This window comes from Macaca fascicularis, chromosome 20, assembly GCF_037993035.2.
Source record: "Macaca fascicularis isolate 582-1 chromosome 20, T2T-MFA8v1.1".
NCBI lineage: Eukaryota > Metazoa > Chordata > Mammalia > Primates > Cercopithecidae > Macaca > Macaca fascicularis.
In genome coordinates, this window is record NC_088394.1 from 49,460,494 (window position 1) to 49,482,177 (window position 21,684).

A 21,684-nucleotide genomic window follows, 5' to 3' on the forward strand; every position below is an offset into this window, starting at 1 on the left:
CAGAGGAGTGATGGGGAGAGAGGGTTTGGGAGAGGAGAAATTGTAAACCTCTGCCTGGAGAACCTCTTATTATCAACATTTTCTTCATGCCTTTTTTCTCTGTCACAAACTAGGTATTGCCAATGAAAATGGAGGGATAACATTCTTCCCTGTCCAAGTCAATGTTGGGGGGCAGGCACAAGCTGTGACAGGCTCCATCCAGCCCCTCAGTGCTCAGGCCCTGGCTGGAAGTCTGAGCTCTCAACAGATGACAGGAACAACTTTGCAAGTCCCTGGTCAAGTGGCCATTCAACAGATTTCCCCAGGTGGCCAACAGCAGAAGCAAGGCCAGTCTGTAACCAGCAGTAGTAATAGACCCAGGAAAACCAGCTCTTTATCACTTTTCTTTAGAAAGGTAATTTTTCACGTACTCTTACCAGAGCATGAGCTTGGGAAATACAAGTGTTAAACACAGTTTGAAATGTTTTTGTTTATCTCCTAGGTATACCATTTAGCAGCTGTCCGCCTTCGGGATCTCTGTGCCAAACTAGATATTTCAGATGAACTGAGGAAAAAAATCTGGACCTGCTTTGAATTCTCCATAATTCAGTGTCCTGAACTTATGATGGACAGACATCTGGACCAATTATTAATGTGTGCCATTTATGTGATGGCAAAGGTGAGTACCATTTTGGAACTGTAAAGGCAAATATAGGTCTTCATTACTGAGAACATTTTTTAACCGCTTTCTTGAAGTACTATTTACATGCTCTATAATTCATCTATTTAAAATGCACAACTAAAAGGGTCTTAGTATATTCACAGATATGTGCAATACTCACCACAATTTTAAAACAGAATATTCCATTATATAGTTATATGAGAGTATTTTTATCCATTTATTAGGTAATACATATTTTAGTTGTTTCTACTTTTGGCTATATGCATAATACTGCTATTAGCATTTGTGTTTGGGTTTTTGTATAGACATATATTTTCATTTCTCTACGGTATATACCTAGTAATGGATTGCTGGGTCATACATTAACTATGTTTTAACCAGTTAGGGAATTGCCAGACTGTTTTCCAAAGTACTGTACCATTTTACACTTACACAGGCAGTATAATAAAGATTTTAGTTTCTCCACTTTCTCATTAACACTTATTATCTTACTTTGTTTAAATAACTTATTGAGGAGAAATTCACATAACAAAATTAACTGGGGTTTTTTTGTTTTTTTTTGTTTGTTTGCTTTTTGAGATACTGTTTCACTCTTGTCACCCAGGCTGGAGTGCAGTGGTGCATCTCAGCTCTCTGCAACCTCTGTCTCCCAGGTTCAAGCGATTCTCCTGTCGTAGCCTCCTGAGTAGCTGGGATTACAGCCATGTGCCAGCACGCCTGGCTAATTTTTGCATTTTTAGTAGAGATGGGATTTCACCATGTTGGCCAGGCAGGTCTCAAACTCCTGACCTCAGGTGATCCACCCACCTCGGCCTCCCAAAGTGCTGGGATTACAGGCATGAGCCACCGGGCCCAGCCAAATTAACTATTTTAAATTGAACAATTCAGGAGCATTTAGCACATTTACAGTACTAAGTGTAATCAATGGTTGTATACTCACCACTTCTATCTAGTTCCAGAACATTTCTGTACCTGCAAAGTAAAACTCCTTTCCTGTTAAGTAGTTTCTCCCCATTCTACCTCCCACAGCACCTGGCAATCAGCAATTGGCATTCTGGCTGTATGGATTTATCTGTTCTTAATCGTTTATAGAAATGGTACAATAAGTGACCTCTTGTGTATGGCTTCTTTTACTTAGGATAATATTTTCAAGGTTTATCTATGTTGCAGCATGTATCAGTACTTCATTCCTTTTTATGACTGAATGATATTCCATTGTATGGATAGGCACAATTTTTTTCTCCACTCATACAGTGATGGATATTTGGGCTGTTTCCACCTGTTGGCTATAGTGAATAGCGCTGTTGTGAATAGGTATATCATGTACCTGTTTGAGTGCCTGTTTTCAGCCCTTTTGAGTTTATTACTAGCAGTGGAACTGCAGGGTCATATGGTGATACTATGTTTAACTTTTTTGAGGAATCCACCATACTGTTTTCCACAGAAGCAGCACCATTTGACATTGCTACCAGTAATGCACAAGCGTTCCAGTTTCTCCGTATCCTTGCCAACTTATTTTTATTATAGCCATCTTAGCAGGTATTGGGTGGTATATCATTGTGGTTTTGATTTTCATTTGCCTGATGACTTAAGGATGTCAAGCATCTTTTCATTTGCTTACTGGCCATTTGTATATCTTATGTGGAGAAATATCTTTAAATCCTTTGCCCATTTTTAAATTGTGTTACTATTGAGTTGTTGGAGTTCTTTGTTTTGGATACAACTACCTTCTCAGACATATGATTTGCAAATATTTTCTCCCATTTGGTGTATCTTTTCACTTACTCGGTAGTGTCATTTGAAGCATAAAAGTTTTTAATTTTGATGAAGTCCAGTTACCTGTTTTTTGGTTTGTTACTTGCACTTTGGGTGTCCTAAGAATCCATTGCCAAATCCAAGGTCACTAAGATTTATCCCTGTGTTTTCTTTTGATTTTTATGGTTTTATCTCATAGTTAGGTATTTGATCAAATTTGAGTAATCTGTGTATGGTATGAGGTAGTAGTCCATTTCCATTCTGATTATGTGGCTGTGCAGTTGTCTCAGCACCATTGAAAAGAAGATTTTTTTCCTCACTGAATGGCCTTGGTGGCCTCCTTGAAAATTAGTTGACCGTTGACAACATGTGGGTTTATTTCTGGACTCTAAATTCTATTCCATTGGACTATATGTCTATCCTTATGCAATACCATATTCTCTAGATTAGAGAGTTGCTTTCTTATAAAGTTTTGAAATTGGGAAATATGAGTGCTCCTACTTTTTTTCTTTTCAAGATTATTTCAAGAGTCCCTTGAATGAATTTTAGAATCAGATTATCAGTTTCACAAAGGAATAAGCTAGGATTCTGATAGAGTTGCACTGAATCTGTAGATCAATTTGGGGAGTATTGCCATCTTAACAATTTTATGTCTTCTGATCCATGAACATAGAATGTTTTTCCATTTATTTAGATCTTCAGTTTTTTTCAACAATGTTTTGTACTTTTCAGAGTATGTTTGCAATTCTTTTGTTAAATTTATTCCTAGTCTTATTGATGCTATTCCAAGTGTAGTTGTTTCATTGTTAACGTGTTCATTGCAAGTGCATAGAAAAACATTTTTGTATATTGATCTAGAATCCAGCAGCCTTGCTGAACTTATTAGTTCTAATAGTTTTCTAGTAGATACCTTAGGATTACTATGTAGGAAATCATGGAATTTGCTTATAATTTTACTTCTTATCCAAACTGGATGCCTTTTATTTCTTTTTCTTTCCTAATTATCTTGCTACAACCTCCAGTACAGTTGAACAGAAGTGTCGAAAGCAGAAATCCTTGTCTTGATCTTAGGTGGAAAGCATCTAGCTTTTCACTATTAAATTATGATTTTTTCCATAGTTGCCCTTTATCAAGTTGAGGAAGTTCCCTTCTTTTCCCAGTTCATGGAGTGTTTTTTATCATGAAAGGGCATTAGATTTTGTCAAATGCTTTTTTTGTGTCCATTGAGATGATCGTGTGTTTATTGTTTTTTTTATTCTATCAATATAGTATATTACACTGATTAATCTTCCTATGTTAAACCAGCCTTGCATTTTTGTTGTAAATCCCTCTCAGTCATGGTGTATAATTCTTATTTTTTTCTTTTTTTGAGACAGTGTCTCACTCTGTTACCCAGGCTAGAATGCAGTGGTGAGATCATAGCTCACTACAAACAGCCCTCCCATCTTTGTCTCCTGAGTAGCTGTGACTACAGGCACATACTACCATGCCTGGCTAATTTTTAAAATTTTTTGTAGACAGTGTCTACCATGTTGCCCAGGCTGGTCTCGAACTCCTAAGCTCAAGCCATCTTCATGCCTCAGCCTCCCAATGTGTTGGGATTATAGGCATGAGCTACTACACCCGGCTGCTATAATTCTTTTCTTTTTTGTTTTTGAGATGGAGTTTCGCTCTTGTTGCCCAGGCTGGAGTGCAGTGGCACGATCTTGGCTCACCGCAACCTCTGCCTCCCAGGTTCAAGCAATTCTCCTGCCTCAGCCTCCCAAGTAGCTGGGATTATAGGCATGTGCCACCACCCTGGGCTAATTTTGTATTTTCAGTAGAGACGGGGTTTCTCCATGTTGGTCAAGCTGGTCTCGAACTCTCAACCTCAGGTGATCCACCTGCCTCGGCCTCCCAAAGTGCTGGGATTACAGGCATGAGCCACGGTGCCCAGCCTATAATTCTTTTTATATGTTGCTAGGTTTGGTTTGCTAACAGTTTGTTAAGGAATTTTTTTTTCAATTAAAAAACTTACTTATTTTTTCAAGTTTCCACATGCAGCAGTGATTCCTAAGGAATTTTACCCTTATTCATAAGAGGCATTGGTCTGTAGTTTTCTTGTTACGGCTTTGTCTGGTTTTATTATCAGGGTTATTACTGGTCTCATAGAATTGAGTAGGAAGTGTTCTCTCCTCTTCTATATTTAGGTATTCTTTTTTTCCTTTTCCTTTTTTTTTTTTTTTTTTTTTTTTTAATTTACAGCTGTCTGAAAGACCCATGGATATGAGCTTCTTGGTATTAACGTTTTAAAGTTTGGTAGAATTCAGCAGCGAAGCTGTTGAGACCTGAGATCTTCCTTGTGGGAAGTTTACTGATGAATAATTCCGTTTCGTATTTGTTACAGGTCTATTCAGATCATCTGTTTCTTCTAGAATCAGTTTTGATAATGTATGTCTTTCTAAGAATTTGTCTGTTTCCTCTGGGCTAAACTGTTGGCAAATAATTATATTTCCTTCTGTTCTTTTTTATTCTTTAAGGTCAGTAGTAATGTCCTTTTCCTTTTCTGATTGTACTTTTTGTTTGTTTTGTTTTTTGAGACAGAGTCTCACTCTGTTGTCCAGGCTGGAATACAGGGGCATGATCTTGGCTTACTGAAACCTTGGCCTCCTGGGTTCCAGCAATTCTTGTGCCTCAGTCTCCTGAGTAGCTGGGACTACAGGCCTGTGCCACCTCGCCCAGCTAATTTTTGTATTTTTAGTAGAGATGGAATTTCCCCATGTTGCCCAGGCTGGTCTTGAACTCCCGGCCTCAAGCAATCCATCCACCTTGGCCTGCCAAGTGCTGGATTACAGGCGTGAGCCACCGTGCCCTGCTCTTTGTAGTAGTTTGAGTCTCCTCCCTTTTGTTCTTGGTCTAGCTAAAGGTTTGTCAATTTTCTTGATCTTTTTCTTTTAAAAACCAGGTTTTTGGTTTCATTTATCTTATCTATTTTTGTGTTCTTTATTCATTAGTATATAATCTGTTTCCTTCTTTCTGCTTACTTGAGGCTTACTTTTTGCTCGTTTCTATTGTTTTAAGATGGATGTTTAGGTAATTCATTTACTGTTTCTCTTAATATCTTTTTCCCCCAAATCCTTTATGTAGATCTGAGTATCTTTTAAAAGATACCTTTCCAATATCTCAATCTCTTTTATTATTATTATTATTTTTTGAGACAGCATCTTGCTCTGTCGCCTAGGCTGGAGTGTAGTGCTCACGGCAGCCTTCCTCCAGGGCTTAAGTGATCCTCTTCCCTAAGCTTCTTGAGCTGGGACCACAGCCGTGCACCACCATGCTCTGCTAATTTTTTGCAGAGATGAGATTTTGCTATGTTACCCAGGCTGGTCTCAAACTCCTGAGCTCAAGCAGTCCTCCCTCCTCGGCCTCCCGAAGTGCTGGGATTACATGCGTGAGCCATTGCCCTTCTTCATTTTTAATGTAAGCATTAACAACTATAAATTTTCCTCCATGCACTGCTTTAGCTGCATGAGTGTTGGTACAGTGTGTCTTCATTTCAAAAGTATTTTCTGATTTCTGTTTTTGACATTTCTGTTTGACTCACTGGTTATGTAGCAGTATGTTGTTAACTTCGTATTTGTAAGTTTCCCAAATTTGTTATTGATTTCTACTTTCATTGTGGTTGAAAACACACTTTGTTTTATTTCAGTTCTTTTAAATATATTAAGAATTGTTTTATAGCCTAGCATATATGGTCTATCCTAGAGAATTTCAAAGTACATTTGAGAACACTGTGTATTCTGTGGAGGTTGGAGAGAGTGTTCCGTAGATGTCTGTTAGGTCTAATTGTTTTATATTGTTAGTAAAGTGTTCTGTTTCCTTGTTGATCTGCCTAGACCTTCTCTCCATTATTGAAAGTGAGGTACTGAAATCTGTAAATATTATTGCTGAACTGTCTACTTTTCCCTTCACTTCTGTCACTTCTCACTTCAAGTATTTTGTGCTGTGTTATGAAGTGTGTGTATAACTGTTATAGATTCCTGATGGCTTGACCCTTTTATCATTATGGAATGTCCCTTTTTAATAACTTTTTGTCCTAAAGTCTGATTTATAGTGTGATACATATATATATATACACATACACACACACACACACACAGTCATCCAACTTTCTTACAGTTTCTGTCTGTATATCTCTTTCTATCCTTTCATTTTTGAATGTATTTGTATTTTTTTAATCTAAAATGTCTCCTGTAGATAAAAATAATTTGGATTTCTTTTGCCTTTTGACTATGTATATAATTGGATTTATATCTGCCATTTTACTTTTCGTTTTCATGTCTTTCCCTTTGCCTTTTCAGCTTTGCTTTTGCATTAGGGTCAATATTTTGTAAAGTAGCATTTTCATGTCAAGTTTCTTTCACTGTGTGTGTGTGTGTGTGTAGTGGTAGCCCTAGGGCTTGCCATATATATCTTAATTTATCAAAAATCAGCTTCAGATTATACTCATTTAATTCCAGTGAGATATAGAAGTGTTCACTGTTTTGTTACACATATTACATCCATAAATGTACAACTCCACCAGTACATTGTTATAATTATTGATATAATTTTATGACTTCTAAAGTAGCAGAAAGGCAAGGAGTATAAGCGTGTATTTAAAACTTTTGCTATAGTAACCTTATTAATGATTTCTGGTTTTCTTTCTGGTTTTCTTTCTTTCTTAAGACAGAGTCTCGCTTTGTTGCCCAGGCTAGAGTGAAGTGGTGCAAACTCAACTCGCTGCAACCCCTGCCTCCCAGGCTTAAATGAGCCTTCCCGCCTCAGCCTCCCATGTAGCTGGGCCTACAGGGTGCAGGCATGTGCACCATGCCCGGCTGATTTTTGTATTTTTTTGTAGAGACGGGGTTTCGCCATGTTGCCCAGGCTGGTGTCGAACTCCTGGCCTCAAGCAATTCACTTGCCTCAGCCTCCCAAAATGTTGGGATTACAGGTGTAGCCACTACGCCCAGCCTACTTCTATTTCTGTTATTCATTCCTGTGTATGTGAGTTGCCATCTGGAGTAATTTCCTTTGCCCAATATGGCTTTGCTCCTGCCTACGTCCTTTGTACTGTTTTTGGCAAATATATTACATTTTTGTATGTTACAGGTACATTATATATATATTATTTTATACAATTGATTTTTTAATCAGTTAAGAAAGGAGAAGAAATTGCATTTATACTCTATTTATGATTACATAATTATCTTTACCAGTGCTCTTGGCTTTCTTCATGTATAGTATTGTCCAGGGGCATTTGCTTTTTTGGCTTGAAGAATTTTGTATAGTATTTCTTGTAAGGGGTTTTGCTAGCACCAAATTCTGTTTTTGTTTATCTGAGAGTACATTTTTTCACCTTCATTTCTGAAAGATAACTTGCAAAAATTTTGAATATTGATATTTCACAGATAAAAATCTTGAGTAACTTTTTAATAATGGATTCTTAGCTTAATATTTTTTCTTTCATCACTTTGAATGTTATCCCACTGCCTCTTGGCCTCTGTAGTTTCTGATTAGAAGTCAAATTTTATTTTATTGGGGTTTCCCTGTAACTGAAAAGTTGTTTTTCTCTTGATGCTTTCAATATTTTCTCTTTCTTCGGCTTTGAGCATTTTTTACTGTGATATATCTGGTTATAGATGAGTTTATCCTACTTGCAAGTCACTGAATGTCCTGGAGATGTAATTTAATAAATTTGGGAAGTTTTCAGTATTTCTTTGAACATTTTTTTCTGCTTCTTTCTCTCCTCTCCTGATTCTCCCATTACACTTATGTTGATTTCCTTAATGCTGTGCCACATTTCTCTGAGGCTGTTTATTTTTCTTCATTCTTTCTCTGTTCTCAGATCACATCATCTCTTCATGTTTGCTAATCTTTTTGGTTTTTTTGCTACTTCAAATCTATTTTCCCTAGCTTCTAGTGAATTTTTCATTTCAGTTACTGTAATTTTCTACTCCAAGTCTTTTTTTTTGAGATGAGTCTTGCTCTGTTGCCCAGACTGTACAGTGGCTCAATCTCAGCTCACTGCAACCTCCGTCTCTCGGGTTCAAGTGATTCTCCTGTCTCAGCCTCCCTAGTAGCTGGGATTACAGGCACATGCCACCATGCCTGGCTAATTTTTGAATTTTTAGTAGATACTGGGTTTCACCATGATGGCCAGGCTGAACTCCTGACTTCAAGTGAGCCACCCTCCTCGGCCTCCCAAAGTGCTGGAATTACAGGTGTGAACCACCGCACTGGCCTCTAAGTCTTGATTCACATATTATTCTTAATGAATTTTAATAGATATTCTTGAATCGATGTATCTTCATTTGCTATATGCCTTTAATACCATTTCCAGAGACTTTAAATAGCTTTTATATAATTTTCACCCCTTTTACTGGGCAGCAGGTTCACACAGCTCCTCACACTATTATGGTGGAAGTTGTTGTATCTCTCAGAGCACTCTTATTGTTTGCCAGGTCACAAAAGAAGATAAGTCCTTCCAGAATATTATGCGTTGTTATAGGACTCAGCCACAGGCCCGGAGCCAGGTAACTACATTTTCTCTATGGGCTGAAAATAACGCTTAAAGTCTGTGATGAATACAAGAAATTAACCATAGTTGACTCTGTGGCCTTTTTTTCCAAGATAAACACCTGGGACTCTACTTAAGGGAAATTTCTGCTTTAATCTTCTTTATTCTTGATGTCACATGTTGATTAAGTTCTCTTTTCCTCAGAAGGCAACAATGTTAAATATTTGATTGCCTTCTCAATTCAGAAAAATCACAAGATAGATAGGAATTAAGAAGTTACTTGGTTTCTATGTCACCATTCTGGTTTAGTAAACATACTGTACGTTTAACCAAGAGAATGTCACATGGAAATTTAAAACCCACTTTGCCTTTATTACGATTCGTCTCTGAGAGGCAAATTGGCAGATCTGTGTATCTGACTTAGAATGACTTGACTTTATGGTTGGGTGCTGTTACCGCAGCGTGGTACTGCAAGTAGTACTTGGCATGTGAAGCTAGATGGGCTCTGATTGAATCTTAGATCTGTTATAATTTGAGTTATGTTTCTTAGCCTCTTCTGAGGACAACTATTGCTACACAGATTATTGTGAAAAGTAACATATGTCAAGGTCCTATCACCAAGGGTGTGCTCAACAAATACTAGTTTACATCCCCTTCTCATTATTTCTCTAAAGGTGTATAGAAGTGTTTTGATAAAAGGGAAAAGAAAAAGACGAAATTCCGGCAGCAGTGATAGCAGAAGCCATCAGAATTCTCCAACAGAACTAAACAAAGATAGAAGTAAGTGGGATCTTTGTGAACTACAAGACAAAATTAGGAGCTTTTCTTACTTTTTAGGACTTGAAGTAACCATTACTAAATGAAATAACTATAGAAACTATGAAAGTGTATAAACAAAGGGTTTAATGGATCAGTAAATCAAATTCTGGGTGGCAAAACTGTCCATTCCATAGCTTTGGGGCACATATTCTATAACATTTTTCTCCAGGAGAATTAGAGCTTTCAGTGAGGAATCTGCTTGCCTGAGTTTCAGAAAGGACTGACATGTCAGTTGGAGCCATGCTATGGAAATACCATCCCCTACCTGTTGGTTTGTCCTAGGGCTTAGGTCCTAGAAAACTTGGTGTAGCTTATTAATACTACTCAGAAAGCCCTTGCTATGGTTATGGCATAGGGATATCAAGTTAAAATCCTAGCTGAGCTTTGCCTTTTGGTGTGAAGAACAGAGTGCCTATTCACTGTTATTAGCAAGTAATGCAGGTAGCTGTTCCCTTTCTCCTACTTTTTAAAAATTAAAACAATCTATACTAGCAGCTTTTGTATTGACACCCTGTGTTCTCCTGGAAGCAGCCAGTAGAGACTCCAGTCCAGTCATGAGGTCAAGCAGCACCTTGCCAGTTCCACAGCCCAGCAGTGCTCCTCCTACACCTACTCGCCTCACAGGTGCCAACAGTGACATGGAAGAAGAAGAGAGGGGAGACCTCATTCAGTTCTACAACAACATCTACATCAAACAGATTAAGACATTTGCCATGAAGTACTCCCAGGCAAATGTAGTAAGTATTACAGGGATCATTTCATGCTTTTTTCATGAGTATTGAGGAATTATTTATGATTTATATATGGACCATTCACCTGGTCCATATATAAACTAGTTTTGGCCAAGCGTGGTGGCTAACACCTGTAATCCCAGCACTTTGGGAGGCTGAAGCGGGCAGATCAGTTGAGGTCAGAAGTTCGAGACCAGCCTGGCCAACGTGGTAAATAAAACCCAGTCTCTACTAAAAATACAAAAATGAGCCAGGCGTGGTAGAACACATGTGTAATCCCAGCTACTCTGGGGGCTAAGGCAGGAGAATTGTTTGAACATGGGAGGTAGAGGTTGCAGTGAGCTGAGATTGCGCCACTGCACTCCAGCCTGGGCGACAGAACGAGACTCTGTCTCATAAATAAGCTAGTTTTACAAATAATTCTATTAAGTAAAACTGAGGAGGTCTGTAATTTACCTAACCAACATAAGTTCTGTTGTTAAGCATTAAACAAGAATAAGATTGTATTTGGAGTCCCTACAAAGTATAGTAGTACAAGAGACAGGCTACATGGGTTCAAATTGTCTAGTACTTAACAGTAGTGGTAACCTTGCAAATCATTAAATTTTCTCTGTACCTTGTTTCCTCATATATATAAAACATGGGAATATAACTAGTTCTTAGCATATGGAGTTGTAAGGATGAAATGACATAATGTATAAAAATTGCTTAAAATAATAACTGGCACAAACTAAGCACTTAAGGTTTGCTATTAGAATGTTTTTCTTTAGGTTAAATTAGTGCTAATATATCACTCTTATCATTCTCAGTAAAAATACCTCATTATAAATTTCTTTTCTTAGAGTTACTGATTTTTTTTTTTTTTTTAACAGATGGATGCTCCTCCACTCTCTCCCTATCCATTTGTAAGAACAGGCTCCCCTCGCCGAATACAGTTGTCTCAAAATCATCCTGTCTACATTTCCCCACATAAAAATGAAACAATGCTTTCTCCTCGAGAAAAGATTTTCTATTACTTCAGCAACAGTCCTTCAAAGGTGAGCCTAACATCAATCTTGGCCTTTACTAACCCCAAAATGCTTCAGATGCTAGAAAGAGGGTTTGTGCTAAGCCTAGGCACTCATTAGAGTGATGAGAGCTATCAGGGAGCAGTGATCAGTCAGTTCCCATGCAGCAAAACCCAGGATTTGTTGTTTTTTTGCTTTTCTTGAGGGTGGAATTTTAGGGTTGGAAACAGGGTAAGGGATTTGGATTTCTTTTTATCCCCTCTCCTATTTATACATTTTGAACATTTTGCTATAAACCTGAAGTTTGTGTTTATCCCATTTGTAACAATTTTCCACATGTGTTAGGGAAATAACTTTTGGATTCCTTACCAAAGGCCTGTTTCTGGGACAGGCAGTGTCCTCTGAACTCTGGCTAAGGGGAGAAGTTGACATTTTGGACATTGCAGTGCAATAGTCATATTAGCACAGATGTATGTGGCAACAGCCGCCTCATTCTAACAAGGGGAAGGAAGCTTGAGTCAGGCCTTAATGTTGAAAAGTCAGGGAGCTGCTGAGGTATGGAAGGGCATTCAGTAGGAAGCAGGTAAGGGGAAGAAAACAGTATCATTGAGGCAGTGATCCAAAGCTTGAATACAGGTATCATGCTATGTTAGCGAGTGGAACTGGATTGTGAAGGCCCTTACATGATGAGATTTGTATTGATAAAGGTTGCATAGAGGCTGGGTGTGGTGGCTCACACCTGTAATCCCAGCACTTTGGGAGGCCACTGTGGGCAGATCACCTGAGGTCAGGAGTTCAAGACAAGCCTAGTTAACATGGTGAAACCTCATCTCTATTAAAAATACAAAAATAAGCTGGGCATCGTGGCATGCGCCTGTAATCCCAGCTACTCGGGAGGCTGAGGCAGGAAAATTGCTTGAACCCGGGAGGTAGAAGTTGCAGTGAGCCAAGATCACACCATTGTACTCCAGCCTGAGTGACAAGAGTGAAACTCTGTCTCAAAACAAAAAGATTGCTTAGAAATACACACACATATATAGGGCCTGAAATCTTCAAAAAAAAAAAAGGTATCATGAGAAAATGGTAGAGGATGGGGAAGGTATCATAGAGGAGACTAGGGAGACATGACACCCAAATGCAATGCATGATTTTTGATCCTGCATAGGAAAACACTGCTATAAAGGACATTTTGAGGAAATTTTGAATGTGGCCCTCAGTGTATTTTTTTTTTTTTAAGTTTCTTTGGTGTTGATGATGCCTAGTAGATTATGTAGGAGACGGTGCTGAAAGTATTCAGAGGTAAAGTGACTCAGTGTCTGCAGCTTACTTGCAAACGGGTTGGTTGCAATATATTTAGGTAGGGAGAGAGTGACAGCAACTCTCAGACATTAATGATTGATAAGGGGGTGCTCAATGTACTATTTTTCCAACTCTTTGTAGGCTTGAAATCTTTTAAAAAGTTGAGGAAAACAGTCCGGGTACAGGGTCTCACACCTGTAATCCCAACAGTTTGGCTGGCTGGGGTGGGAAGATTGCTCGAGGCCAGGAGTTGGAGACCAGCTCAGGCAACATAGCAAGACCTCATCCCTACAACAAATAAAAATTAGCTGAGCATGGTGCCATGCACCTGTAGTCTTAGGTACCCAGAAAGCTGAGCCCAAGAGTTCAAGGCTGTAGTGAGCTATGCTCAAGCCACCACACTCCAGCCTGGGCGATAAAGTGAGAAACCCTGTCTCTTTGGGGGGGAAAAAAAAAAAGGTTGAGGAAAACAAGTAAACAAGAACAGCAAAAATCTGTTAGAAAATATAATAATGGGCCGGGCATGGTGGCTCATGCCTGTGATCCCAGCACTTTGGGAGGCCACGGTGGGCTGATCACCTGAGGTCAGGAGTTCAAGACGAGCCTAGTCAACATGGTGAAACCCCATCTCTACTAAAAATACAAAAATAAGCCGGGCATGGTGGCGGACACCTGTAATCCCAGCTACTCAGGAGGCTGAGGTGGGAGAATTGCTTGAATCCCGGAGGCAGTTTGCAGTCAGCTGAGATCATGCCATTGCACTCCAGCCTGGGGGACAAGAGCAAGACTCCATCTCCAAAGAAAAATAGAAAATGTAATAATGGAGAAACCTTTCCTATCATAGTAAAAACAAAAAAAGGGTGTAAAGGTGTCACATGCTTTGGAATAAATTTATAACTTTTGAAAACTGGAATAAATGAAGAGATACCAGTGTTTCTGAATAAGAAGACCAAATATTTAAAAGATATACTTTCTCCGTTACATAGGCTTAGTCTAATTCCAATGATATTCCTAGTAGGACTGGTTATGAAACATGGAAACATAAATTGGCAGTAACAGCCCCAAAAAGCAACTGGAGTTGGAGGAAATGATTCTCATGGCTTAAATTAGACTCTCATCCTGAAACCTATAAATTTTTTTTTTTTTTTTTTTTTTTTTTGAGACAGAGTCTCACTCGTTGCCCAGGCTGGAGGGCAGTGGTGCAATCTCGGCTCACTGCAAGCTCTGCCTCCCAGGTTCACGCCATTCTCCTGCCTCAGCCTCCCTTCCTGAGTAGCTGGGACTACAGGCGCCTGCCACCGTGCCCGGCTAATTTTTTGTATTTTTATAGAGACGGGGTTTCACCTTGTTAACCAGGATGGTCTCAATCTCCTGACCTTGTGATCCGCCCGCCTTGGCTTCCCAAAGTGCTAGGATTACAGGTGTGAGCCACCGCGCCCAGCCTGTAACCTATAAATTCTAAATGGATTACAGAGTTAAATGGAAAAAAAGAACAAAATAATATCAGGTAATAGACAAAGCAGATGAATTGGAATCATAATACTCAAAAGGCGTCTTAAAAAGGAGGAAAAAAGGAACATACAGGAAAATAGCATTTAAATGTAAATGGTCTAATAAGTGTACCAATTAAAAGTTAGAATTTATCTGATTGGACAAAAAAGCAGGACCAAACTATATGTTGTTCGTAAGTTATATACTTTAAATATAAAAATGTGTATTCATGAATGGAATATTACTTGGCAATAAAAAGGATGAAGTACTGATACACGCTACAATATGAATGGACCTTGAAAACACTGTTAAGTGAAAGAAGTCAGTCACAAAAGAATACATATTTTATGATTCCATTTATATGAGTTGTCCAGAATGGGCAAATATCTAGAAGCAGAAAGAAGATTCGTGGTTGCCAAGGGTTGTGGGGAATAGAGTTTCTGCTTATGGACAAGAAGTTTCTTTCTGGGGTGATGAAAGAATTCAAAAATAGAATGTGGTGATGGCTACTCTGGGAACATACTAAAAGCCAAGGAGCTGTACACTTCAAATGGTTGTATAATACAGTGTAAGAATTATATCTCAATAAAGCTGGAAGGGTGGAAAAGGTTATACCATGCTACCACTCATCAAAAGTTGGAGTGGCTGTATTAGTATCAGAGAAAGTAGATTTCAGAGCAAAAAATATTATCAGTGACAAAGTGGGTCGTTTCCTATTATAAAGAGGACATATAACCCTAAATAGAAAAAAAAAAAAAAAAGATAGTCAAGAGATTTCAACATAATTGGTATAACAAATAGAGAAAATCAGTAAGGATACAGAAGATGTAGCATTATCAATCAACTGCCATTTATAGAACACTATCAAGTGCAGAGAGAACATTTACCAACATAGACTGCATTCTGGACCATAAAACAAGTCTTGATAAATGTTAAAGGGTTGAAATACTGTGTTTTCACTGATCACAATGGCATTAAATCAGAAATCAGTAAGAGAAAAGATACCTGGAAAATCCCCCAATTCTTGGAAACTAAATTATGTATTTCTGTTGGTCAAAGAAAGCACAAGAGAAATTCGAAAATATTTTGAACTAAATGAAAATAAAAACCCAAAATATTAAAATTTGTGGGATGTAGCTAAAACAGTGCTGAGAGAGAAATACATAGCACTGAACACCTATGTTAGAAAAGAAAAAAGGTCTCAAATTAGTGACCTAAGATTTCAGCTTAAGAAAGCAGAAAAAGTGTAGGACTCACTGAAATGGAAAACTGGGAAGTAGAGAAAAACCAAGGCAAACAAAAGCTAGGTTTTTTGGGGGCCGAGTGCCATGTCTCATGCCTGTAATCTCAGCACTTCGGAGGCTGAGGCGGGTGGACTGCTTGAGCTTAGGAGTTCGAGACCAGCCTGGGTAACATAGCAAGACCTTGTCTCTACTTTAAAAAAAGAAAAGAAAAGAAAAAAAAAAAAAACTGGGTGTGGTGCTGCACACCTGTGGTTCCAGCTACTCCGGAGGATAAGGTGGGGAAGGATGGCTTGAGCCCACGTGTTGAGGCTACAGTGAGCCATGCTCATGTTACTGCACTCCAGCCTGAGGGACAGAATGAGACCGCCCGCCCCCCCAAAAATTGATACCTCTATGTACAGAATAAACAGGAAAAAGAAATGACACATTACTAACATACATTAAAAGTATAATGAAAGATAAAGAACTTAATGCCAGCCAGATGTGATGGCTCATGCCTGTAATCTCAGCACTTTGGGAGACCAAGGCAGGAGGATCCTTGAGCCCAGTAGTTCAAGACCAGCCTGGGCAACATAGCAAGAACTTGTCTCCGGGAAAACAAAAACAAAAACAAAAAACACCCCGCCAGGTGTGGTGGGGTTGGTGAGGTGTGCCTACAGTCCCAGCTACTCAGGAGGCTGAGGTGGCAGGGTCGTTAGAGCCTGGACAGTCAAGGCTGTAGTGAGCTGTGATAGCCCCCCTGCACTCCATCCTGGGCAACAGAGTGAGACCCTGTTTCAAAAAAAAATTTTAAAGAACAACTTAATGCCAATAAATGTGACAATGCACATGAAATAGACAAATTCTTGAAAGACATAAACTAATAAAACTCAAGTAGTAGTAGTCTCAATAGCCCCTGTATCTACTAAAGAAATTAATTTGTGGTTTAAAAACCTCCTGTCAGAAAACTGTAGGCCCAGATGGCTTCAATGGTAAATGCTACCAAACATTTAAGGAAGAAATATGCCAATTCTATAGAAACTCTTACAAAAAGTGAAGGTGATAAATCATCTTAGTGTTTGAAGGAAGGCATCTGACAAAATCCAACATTCATTAATGTAAAATCTCTCAAGGAACTTCCTCAGCTTGGTAAACATTTACCAAAAGCACCTACAAATATCATACTTAATGGTAAAAGACTGAATGCCTTGCCCCTATGATCAGGAACAAGGCAACAATGTCCACTCTCACTACCCCTATTCAACATTGTAACTGGGGGTCCTAGCATGTGCAATAAGACAAGAAAAAGAAGCCATACAGCTTGGATTGCCTACATAGAAAAATCATAAAGAATCCACAAAAAGCTACTGGAACTAATAAGGGAGGTTATGTGATCAATATACAAAAATCAAATGTATTTCTGTATGCTAGCAGTGAACAATCAGAAGTAAAATAAAAAATTGAATACTGTTAACATTTAAAAATTACTTAGGGGTATGATAAAAACTATGCAAGACATGTATCCTGAAAATTATCAAAGCTTGGTGAGAGAAATTAAAGCCTGAGAAAATAGAGAAATGTGTTCATGACATTGAATGAAAATGATACCTTATTTTCCAATTCATGGAAAATAAAACAGCAGTTTTCTCCCAATTTCAAACCAATTTCAGTCAAAATCCAGATTTATATAAAAAACTGATTCTAAAATTTGTAATTTACAAGGCAAAGGAACTCAAATAGCTAAAATAACTCAAAGTTGGAGGCTTCACACTAATTACGAAGCTACACAAAATATCTGTATTATAATACCACAGTAATCAAGACAGTAGTGTTGGTGGAAGTATAGACACAGAGATCAATAGAACAGAACAGAGTCCAGAAACAGACAACACGTATATGGTAAACTGATTTTCAACAAAGGTGCAAAGGCAATTTGATAGAGAAAGGATAGCCTTTTCAACAGATGGTGCTGGAACAATTGGATATGCATTTAACAAAATAATAGTAAATTTGTTCCCATGCCCCGCACCATATACAATAACTAAAAATGAACCACAGACATAAATGTAAAATCTCAAACTACAAAACCTCTAGAAGAAAACAGAAAATCTTGGTGAACATGTTTTATGGGAAAATTTTATATACAACATCAAAAGCGCAATCCACAAAATACTGTTAAAATGGATTTTATCAAAATGAGTAATTTCTGCTGTTTGAGACACTGTTAAGAGAATTAAAAAACCAGCCATGGACTATTAGAAAATCTGTACACATTCCATATCTGATGAAGCATTTGTTTATCTGCAATTTCTAAAGAATTCTCAAAATTCAGTAGGAAAACCACCAAATGTAAAAGTGGGCAAAAGATTTGAACACGCTTTACCCATTACATGCCTGTTAGAATGGCTAAAATCTAAAAAGTGACAAATCCTAAGTTCTGGCAACAATGTGGAACAATTTTACATATTGCTGGTGTGAACGCAAAATGGCATCACCACTGTGGAAAGTTGTTTCTTAAACATGCCATTATCGTACAACCAGCAATCTCATTCCTTGGTATTTACATAAATGAAATGGAAGCTTATGTTTACACAAAATCATGTACATGACTGTTTATAATGACGTTCTTCCTAATTGCCAAAAAGGGGGAAACAACCCAAACGTCCTTCAGCTGGTGAATGCATATAAATAAGCCTGTGGTGCATCCAGACAATCGACTGCTACTTTGCAATAAAAAGGAACTGATACATTCAACGTAGTAAATCTCAAATGCATCAATGCTTAAGTGAAAGACACTGGATTCAGTAGGCTACTTATGATTCCATTTCTGTGACATTCGGGAAAAGGCAAAACCATTGGACAAGAACATCAGTGGTGGTTTGGGATAGGCGGACAAGGGAGTATGGGGGAATTTTTCAGAGGAAAAGAACAGTTTTATACGACTATAGGTATTTCTAGCACAGAATCGGGAGTCTGTGCAGTAAAATGAGTGATTATTAGACTGTTGGTTGGAGAAAGATTTGTCATCTTGACTTAACAGGTGATAGCTGAAACTTAGGGGGAGAATTATTACAAAGCAAGAAGTAGCTTATGTCTAGAACCAACCTATAATGTAGTAACATTTATACTACTATGAGAAAATAATTATCAACTACTATACAAGATCAGTTAAGATGAAGACTGATCATTAGTGATACTTGACAGAGCAGTGTCAGTGCATTGGTGTGACTTGTTGAAAAATAAATTATGGTAGCATTGCTTATACACAATTAACAATGTATACAGTAAACAGTGTAAGAAATATTCAAGCAAATGGCAGACTGCAGAGATAGCAAATGCAGACCAGACTGTTAGGAAGGCAGAAAAGGGGCTAGAAGAGAAAGAGTTGAAGGAAAGCTTTCTTCAGATACTTAAGATTTTGTGGCCAGGTGCAGTGGCTCATGCCTGTTACCCCAGCACATTAGGAGGCCAGAGCAAGAGGACTGCTTGAGCCCAAGAATTCAAGACCAGCTTGGGCAACATAGTGCAACCCCATTTCTATTGTTAATTAAAAAAAAAAAAAAAAATGAAAAACACTTGTGAAGGTACATCTGTTGATAATAAAGAACACTGACTTTAAAACCCCCAAAACGTTTATGACTTTAAAGAATAAAAATAACAAGTGTCATGATAAAATATGTCTGGGATTTGTTTTAAAATAATCTGAGGAATGGAAGTGAATGGAAGTATAAATCAAACATGCTGAAGTAGAGGAATAGGTATGTGAGGATGCATTACGCTGCTTCTCTACTTTTGTATGTTTACAATTTCCTGTAATATATGTCTGTGAATTTGCTTAGTATGGTTTCTGTAAGCAAACATGGATGAAGCAGCACATGAAAAAGAATTTTAACCAACAAACTACCCGAAAATAATGTGACAGATGACTTTTAGAGGCTTTGGAGAAACTGAATGGTAAAGGCACTGTACAGCCAGTCTTTCTGGAATTCTGGCAGTCTTTCTCAACTGCAGCTCCTCATCTGAGCCACTGTCCAGAAAATAATTGAGTAACTTTCCTCAATTGTCCCAAGGATAATATATAGTTAACTAGTATCATTCTAGATTTTACTAATTTATTACCTACAATGAATACCTTAGGGAATTAAGGCCTACTTTTCTAGTGAAATCCCAGTTGAGAATGGCTGCTAAAAACTAACATTAGACTGAAAAAAAAGAGTATTGTATAAAATTGTACTTTAAAAAAGAGAAAAAGATGTGTCTAAGTGACTATCGGATAGCAACGTAATGCTCCATAATTGTAAAAAAATCACAAATTTGTGAACTCACAAATTATAGAAATGTATAGGTCAAAAGTACCTGTGGAAGAGCTTGTTAAAAATAGAACTACTCAGCCCCTTCTCAAATAGCCATCAGCCTCAGCCAGCTGAAAAGGAAAGTTGGCAGGTTATGTAACTTAGTATTTGTTTTCTCTGTAGATGTGTTCAAATTATTCCAGATAAATTACTTAACTCATTTAAGATTCTTTGACTTAATACTGGGCTGTGTGCATTTGCATTTTAAAATTTTTATATCTTTTTCCCACCATAGAGACTGAGAGAAATTAATAGTATGATACGCACAGGAGAAACTCCAACTAAAAAGAGAGGAATTCTTTTGGAAGATGGAAGTGAATCACCTGCAAAAAGAATTTGCCCAGAAAATCATTCTGCCTTATTACGCCGTCTCCAAGATGTAGCTAATGACCGTGGTTCCCACTGAGGTTAGTCTCTTGTATTGAAACTCTTTTCACAACATGTTTAGCCGCATCCTTTAATGCATCTAGATTATGGAGCTTTTTCTCTTAATCCAGCTGATCAGTTACAGCCTGTTAGTAACATGAGGGGATATTTTGGTGAGAAATGGGACTTAACTCCTTCCAGTATCCTTAGAACATTTTAATTCATCCCAACTGTCTTCTTTTCCCTACCATTCAGTGATTACTGTCAAGGCTGCTTAGAATCCAAACTTGGATTTTTGACTCTGACAAAGCTTTTAAAAGTACTACAAGAAAATGATGTGTACCCAAATGTGAGCATACGAGGCTTCTGTTGACATACTCCAACAGAAGAACTGTGTTTCAAGTTCATTCCTACCTGTTTTGTGGTCAGCTGTAGTCCTCATAAAAAGCAAAACAAAAATTAGGTATTTTGTCCTAAAACACCTGGTAGGAGTGTGTGATTTTTACATTCCTGAAACAGAACAAAGGAGAGCGCACCCAGGTTTGGAGGTCCTAGGTCACTAGCCCTCGTCTCCCATTCCCTTTGTGCACGTCTTCCCCTCTCCCCATTTGGTGTGGTGCAGTGTGAAAAGTCCTTGATTGTTCGGGTGTGCAATGTCTGAGTGAACCTGTATAAGTGGTGGCACTTTAGGGCTGTAAAATGCATGATTTTGTAACCCAGATTTTGCTGTATATTTGTGATAGCACTTTCTACAATGTGAACTTTATTAAGTACAAAACTTCCAGGCTAAACATCCAATATTTTCTTTAATGCTTTTGTACTTTTTTAAACTGTTAAAGCCCCTATAGTCACCTTTTGGGAATATGTTTTAATTTCTCCGGTTTTTTGTTATATAGGGATCAATCGGCTAAGAAAAGATTTTAAATCAAGTTGAATTGAGGGGATTAATATGAAAAATTATGACCTCTTCCTTTAGGAGAGTTATCTAAAAGAAATGTCTATTAAGGTGATATATTTTAAAATATTTTTGGGTGTTCCTGGCAGTTTAAAAAATTGGTTGGAGAATTTAGGTTTTTATTAGTACCATAGTACCATTTATACAAATTAGAAAATGTTATTTAACAGCTGTTGAATTATCTATACATACCTTTATTAATCACTATTGTTCCAGCAGTTTTCAAGTCAAATTAATCATCTTATTAGGGAGAAAATTCAATTGTAAATTGAATCAGTATAAACAAAGTTACTAGGTAACTTCATATTGCTCTGAGAGAAATATGGAACTTACACTGTTCAATTAGAATAGTGTTCTGCAAAAATATTTATAAAACCTCTCAAGATACTTACTGCTACTGTAATTTTATATGAAGATAAGTGTATTTTTCAATAAAGCATTTATAAATTAGCCTTTGTTTGGTTATATTGAGAAAAGGGTAGTTTCC

General features: G+C 37.8%; 1 protein-coding gene across 19 annotated transcripts in view; it reads left to right on the forward strand.

Annotated features, from left to right (window-relative positions):
* The window catches only part of RBL2 (RB transcriptional corepressor like 2), a 132,503-nt gene that overhangs the window by 101,399 nt on the left and 9,420 nt on the right, over positions 1-21,684 (forward strand). For 5 of the 19 annotated variants that reach the window (XM_015442990.3, XM_074026684.1, XM_074026683.1 and 2 more), the window contains 7 exons: positions 114-394; positions 482-658; positions 8,899-8,970; positions 9,629-9,734; positions 10,302-10,510; positions 11,377-11,541; positions 20,112-21,647. In XM_015442990.3, coding sequence (XP_015298476.3) covers positions 114-394; positions 482-658; positions 8,899-8,970; positions 9,629-9,734; positions 10,302-10,510; positions 11,377-11,541; positions 20,112-20,282 — 1,181 coding nt within the window. In that variant the 3' untranslated portion in view covers positions 20,283-21,647. Of the gene's footprint in view, positions 1-113; positions 395-481; positions 659-8,898; positions 8,971-9,628; positions 9,735-10,301; positions 10,511-11,376; positions 11,542-20,111; positions 21,648-21,684 lie in introns of those variants that run through there. The other 14 variants (XM_074026686.1, XM_005591929.4, XM_074026682.1 and 11 more) reach the window with 7 other exon arrangements.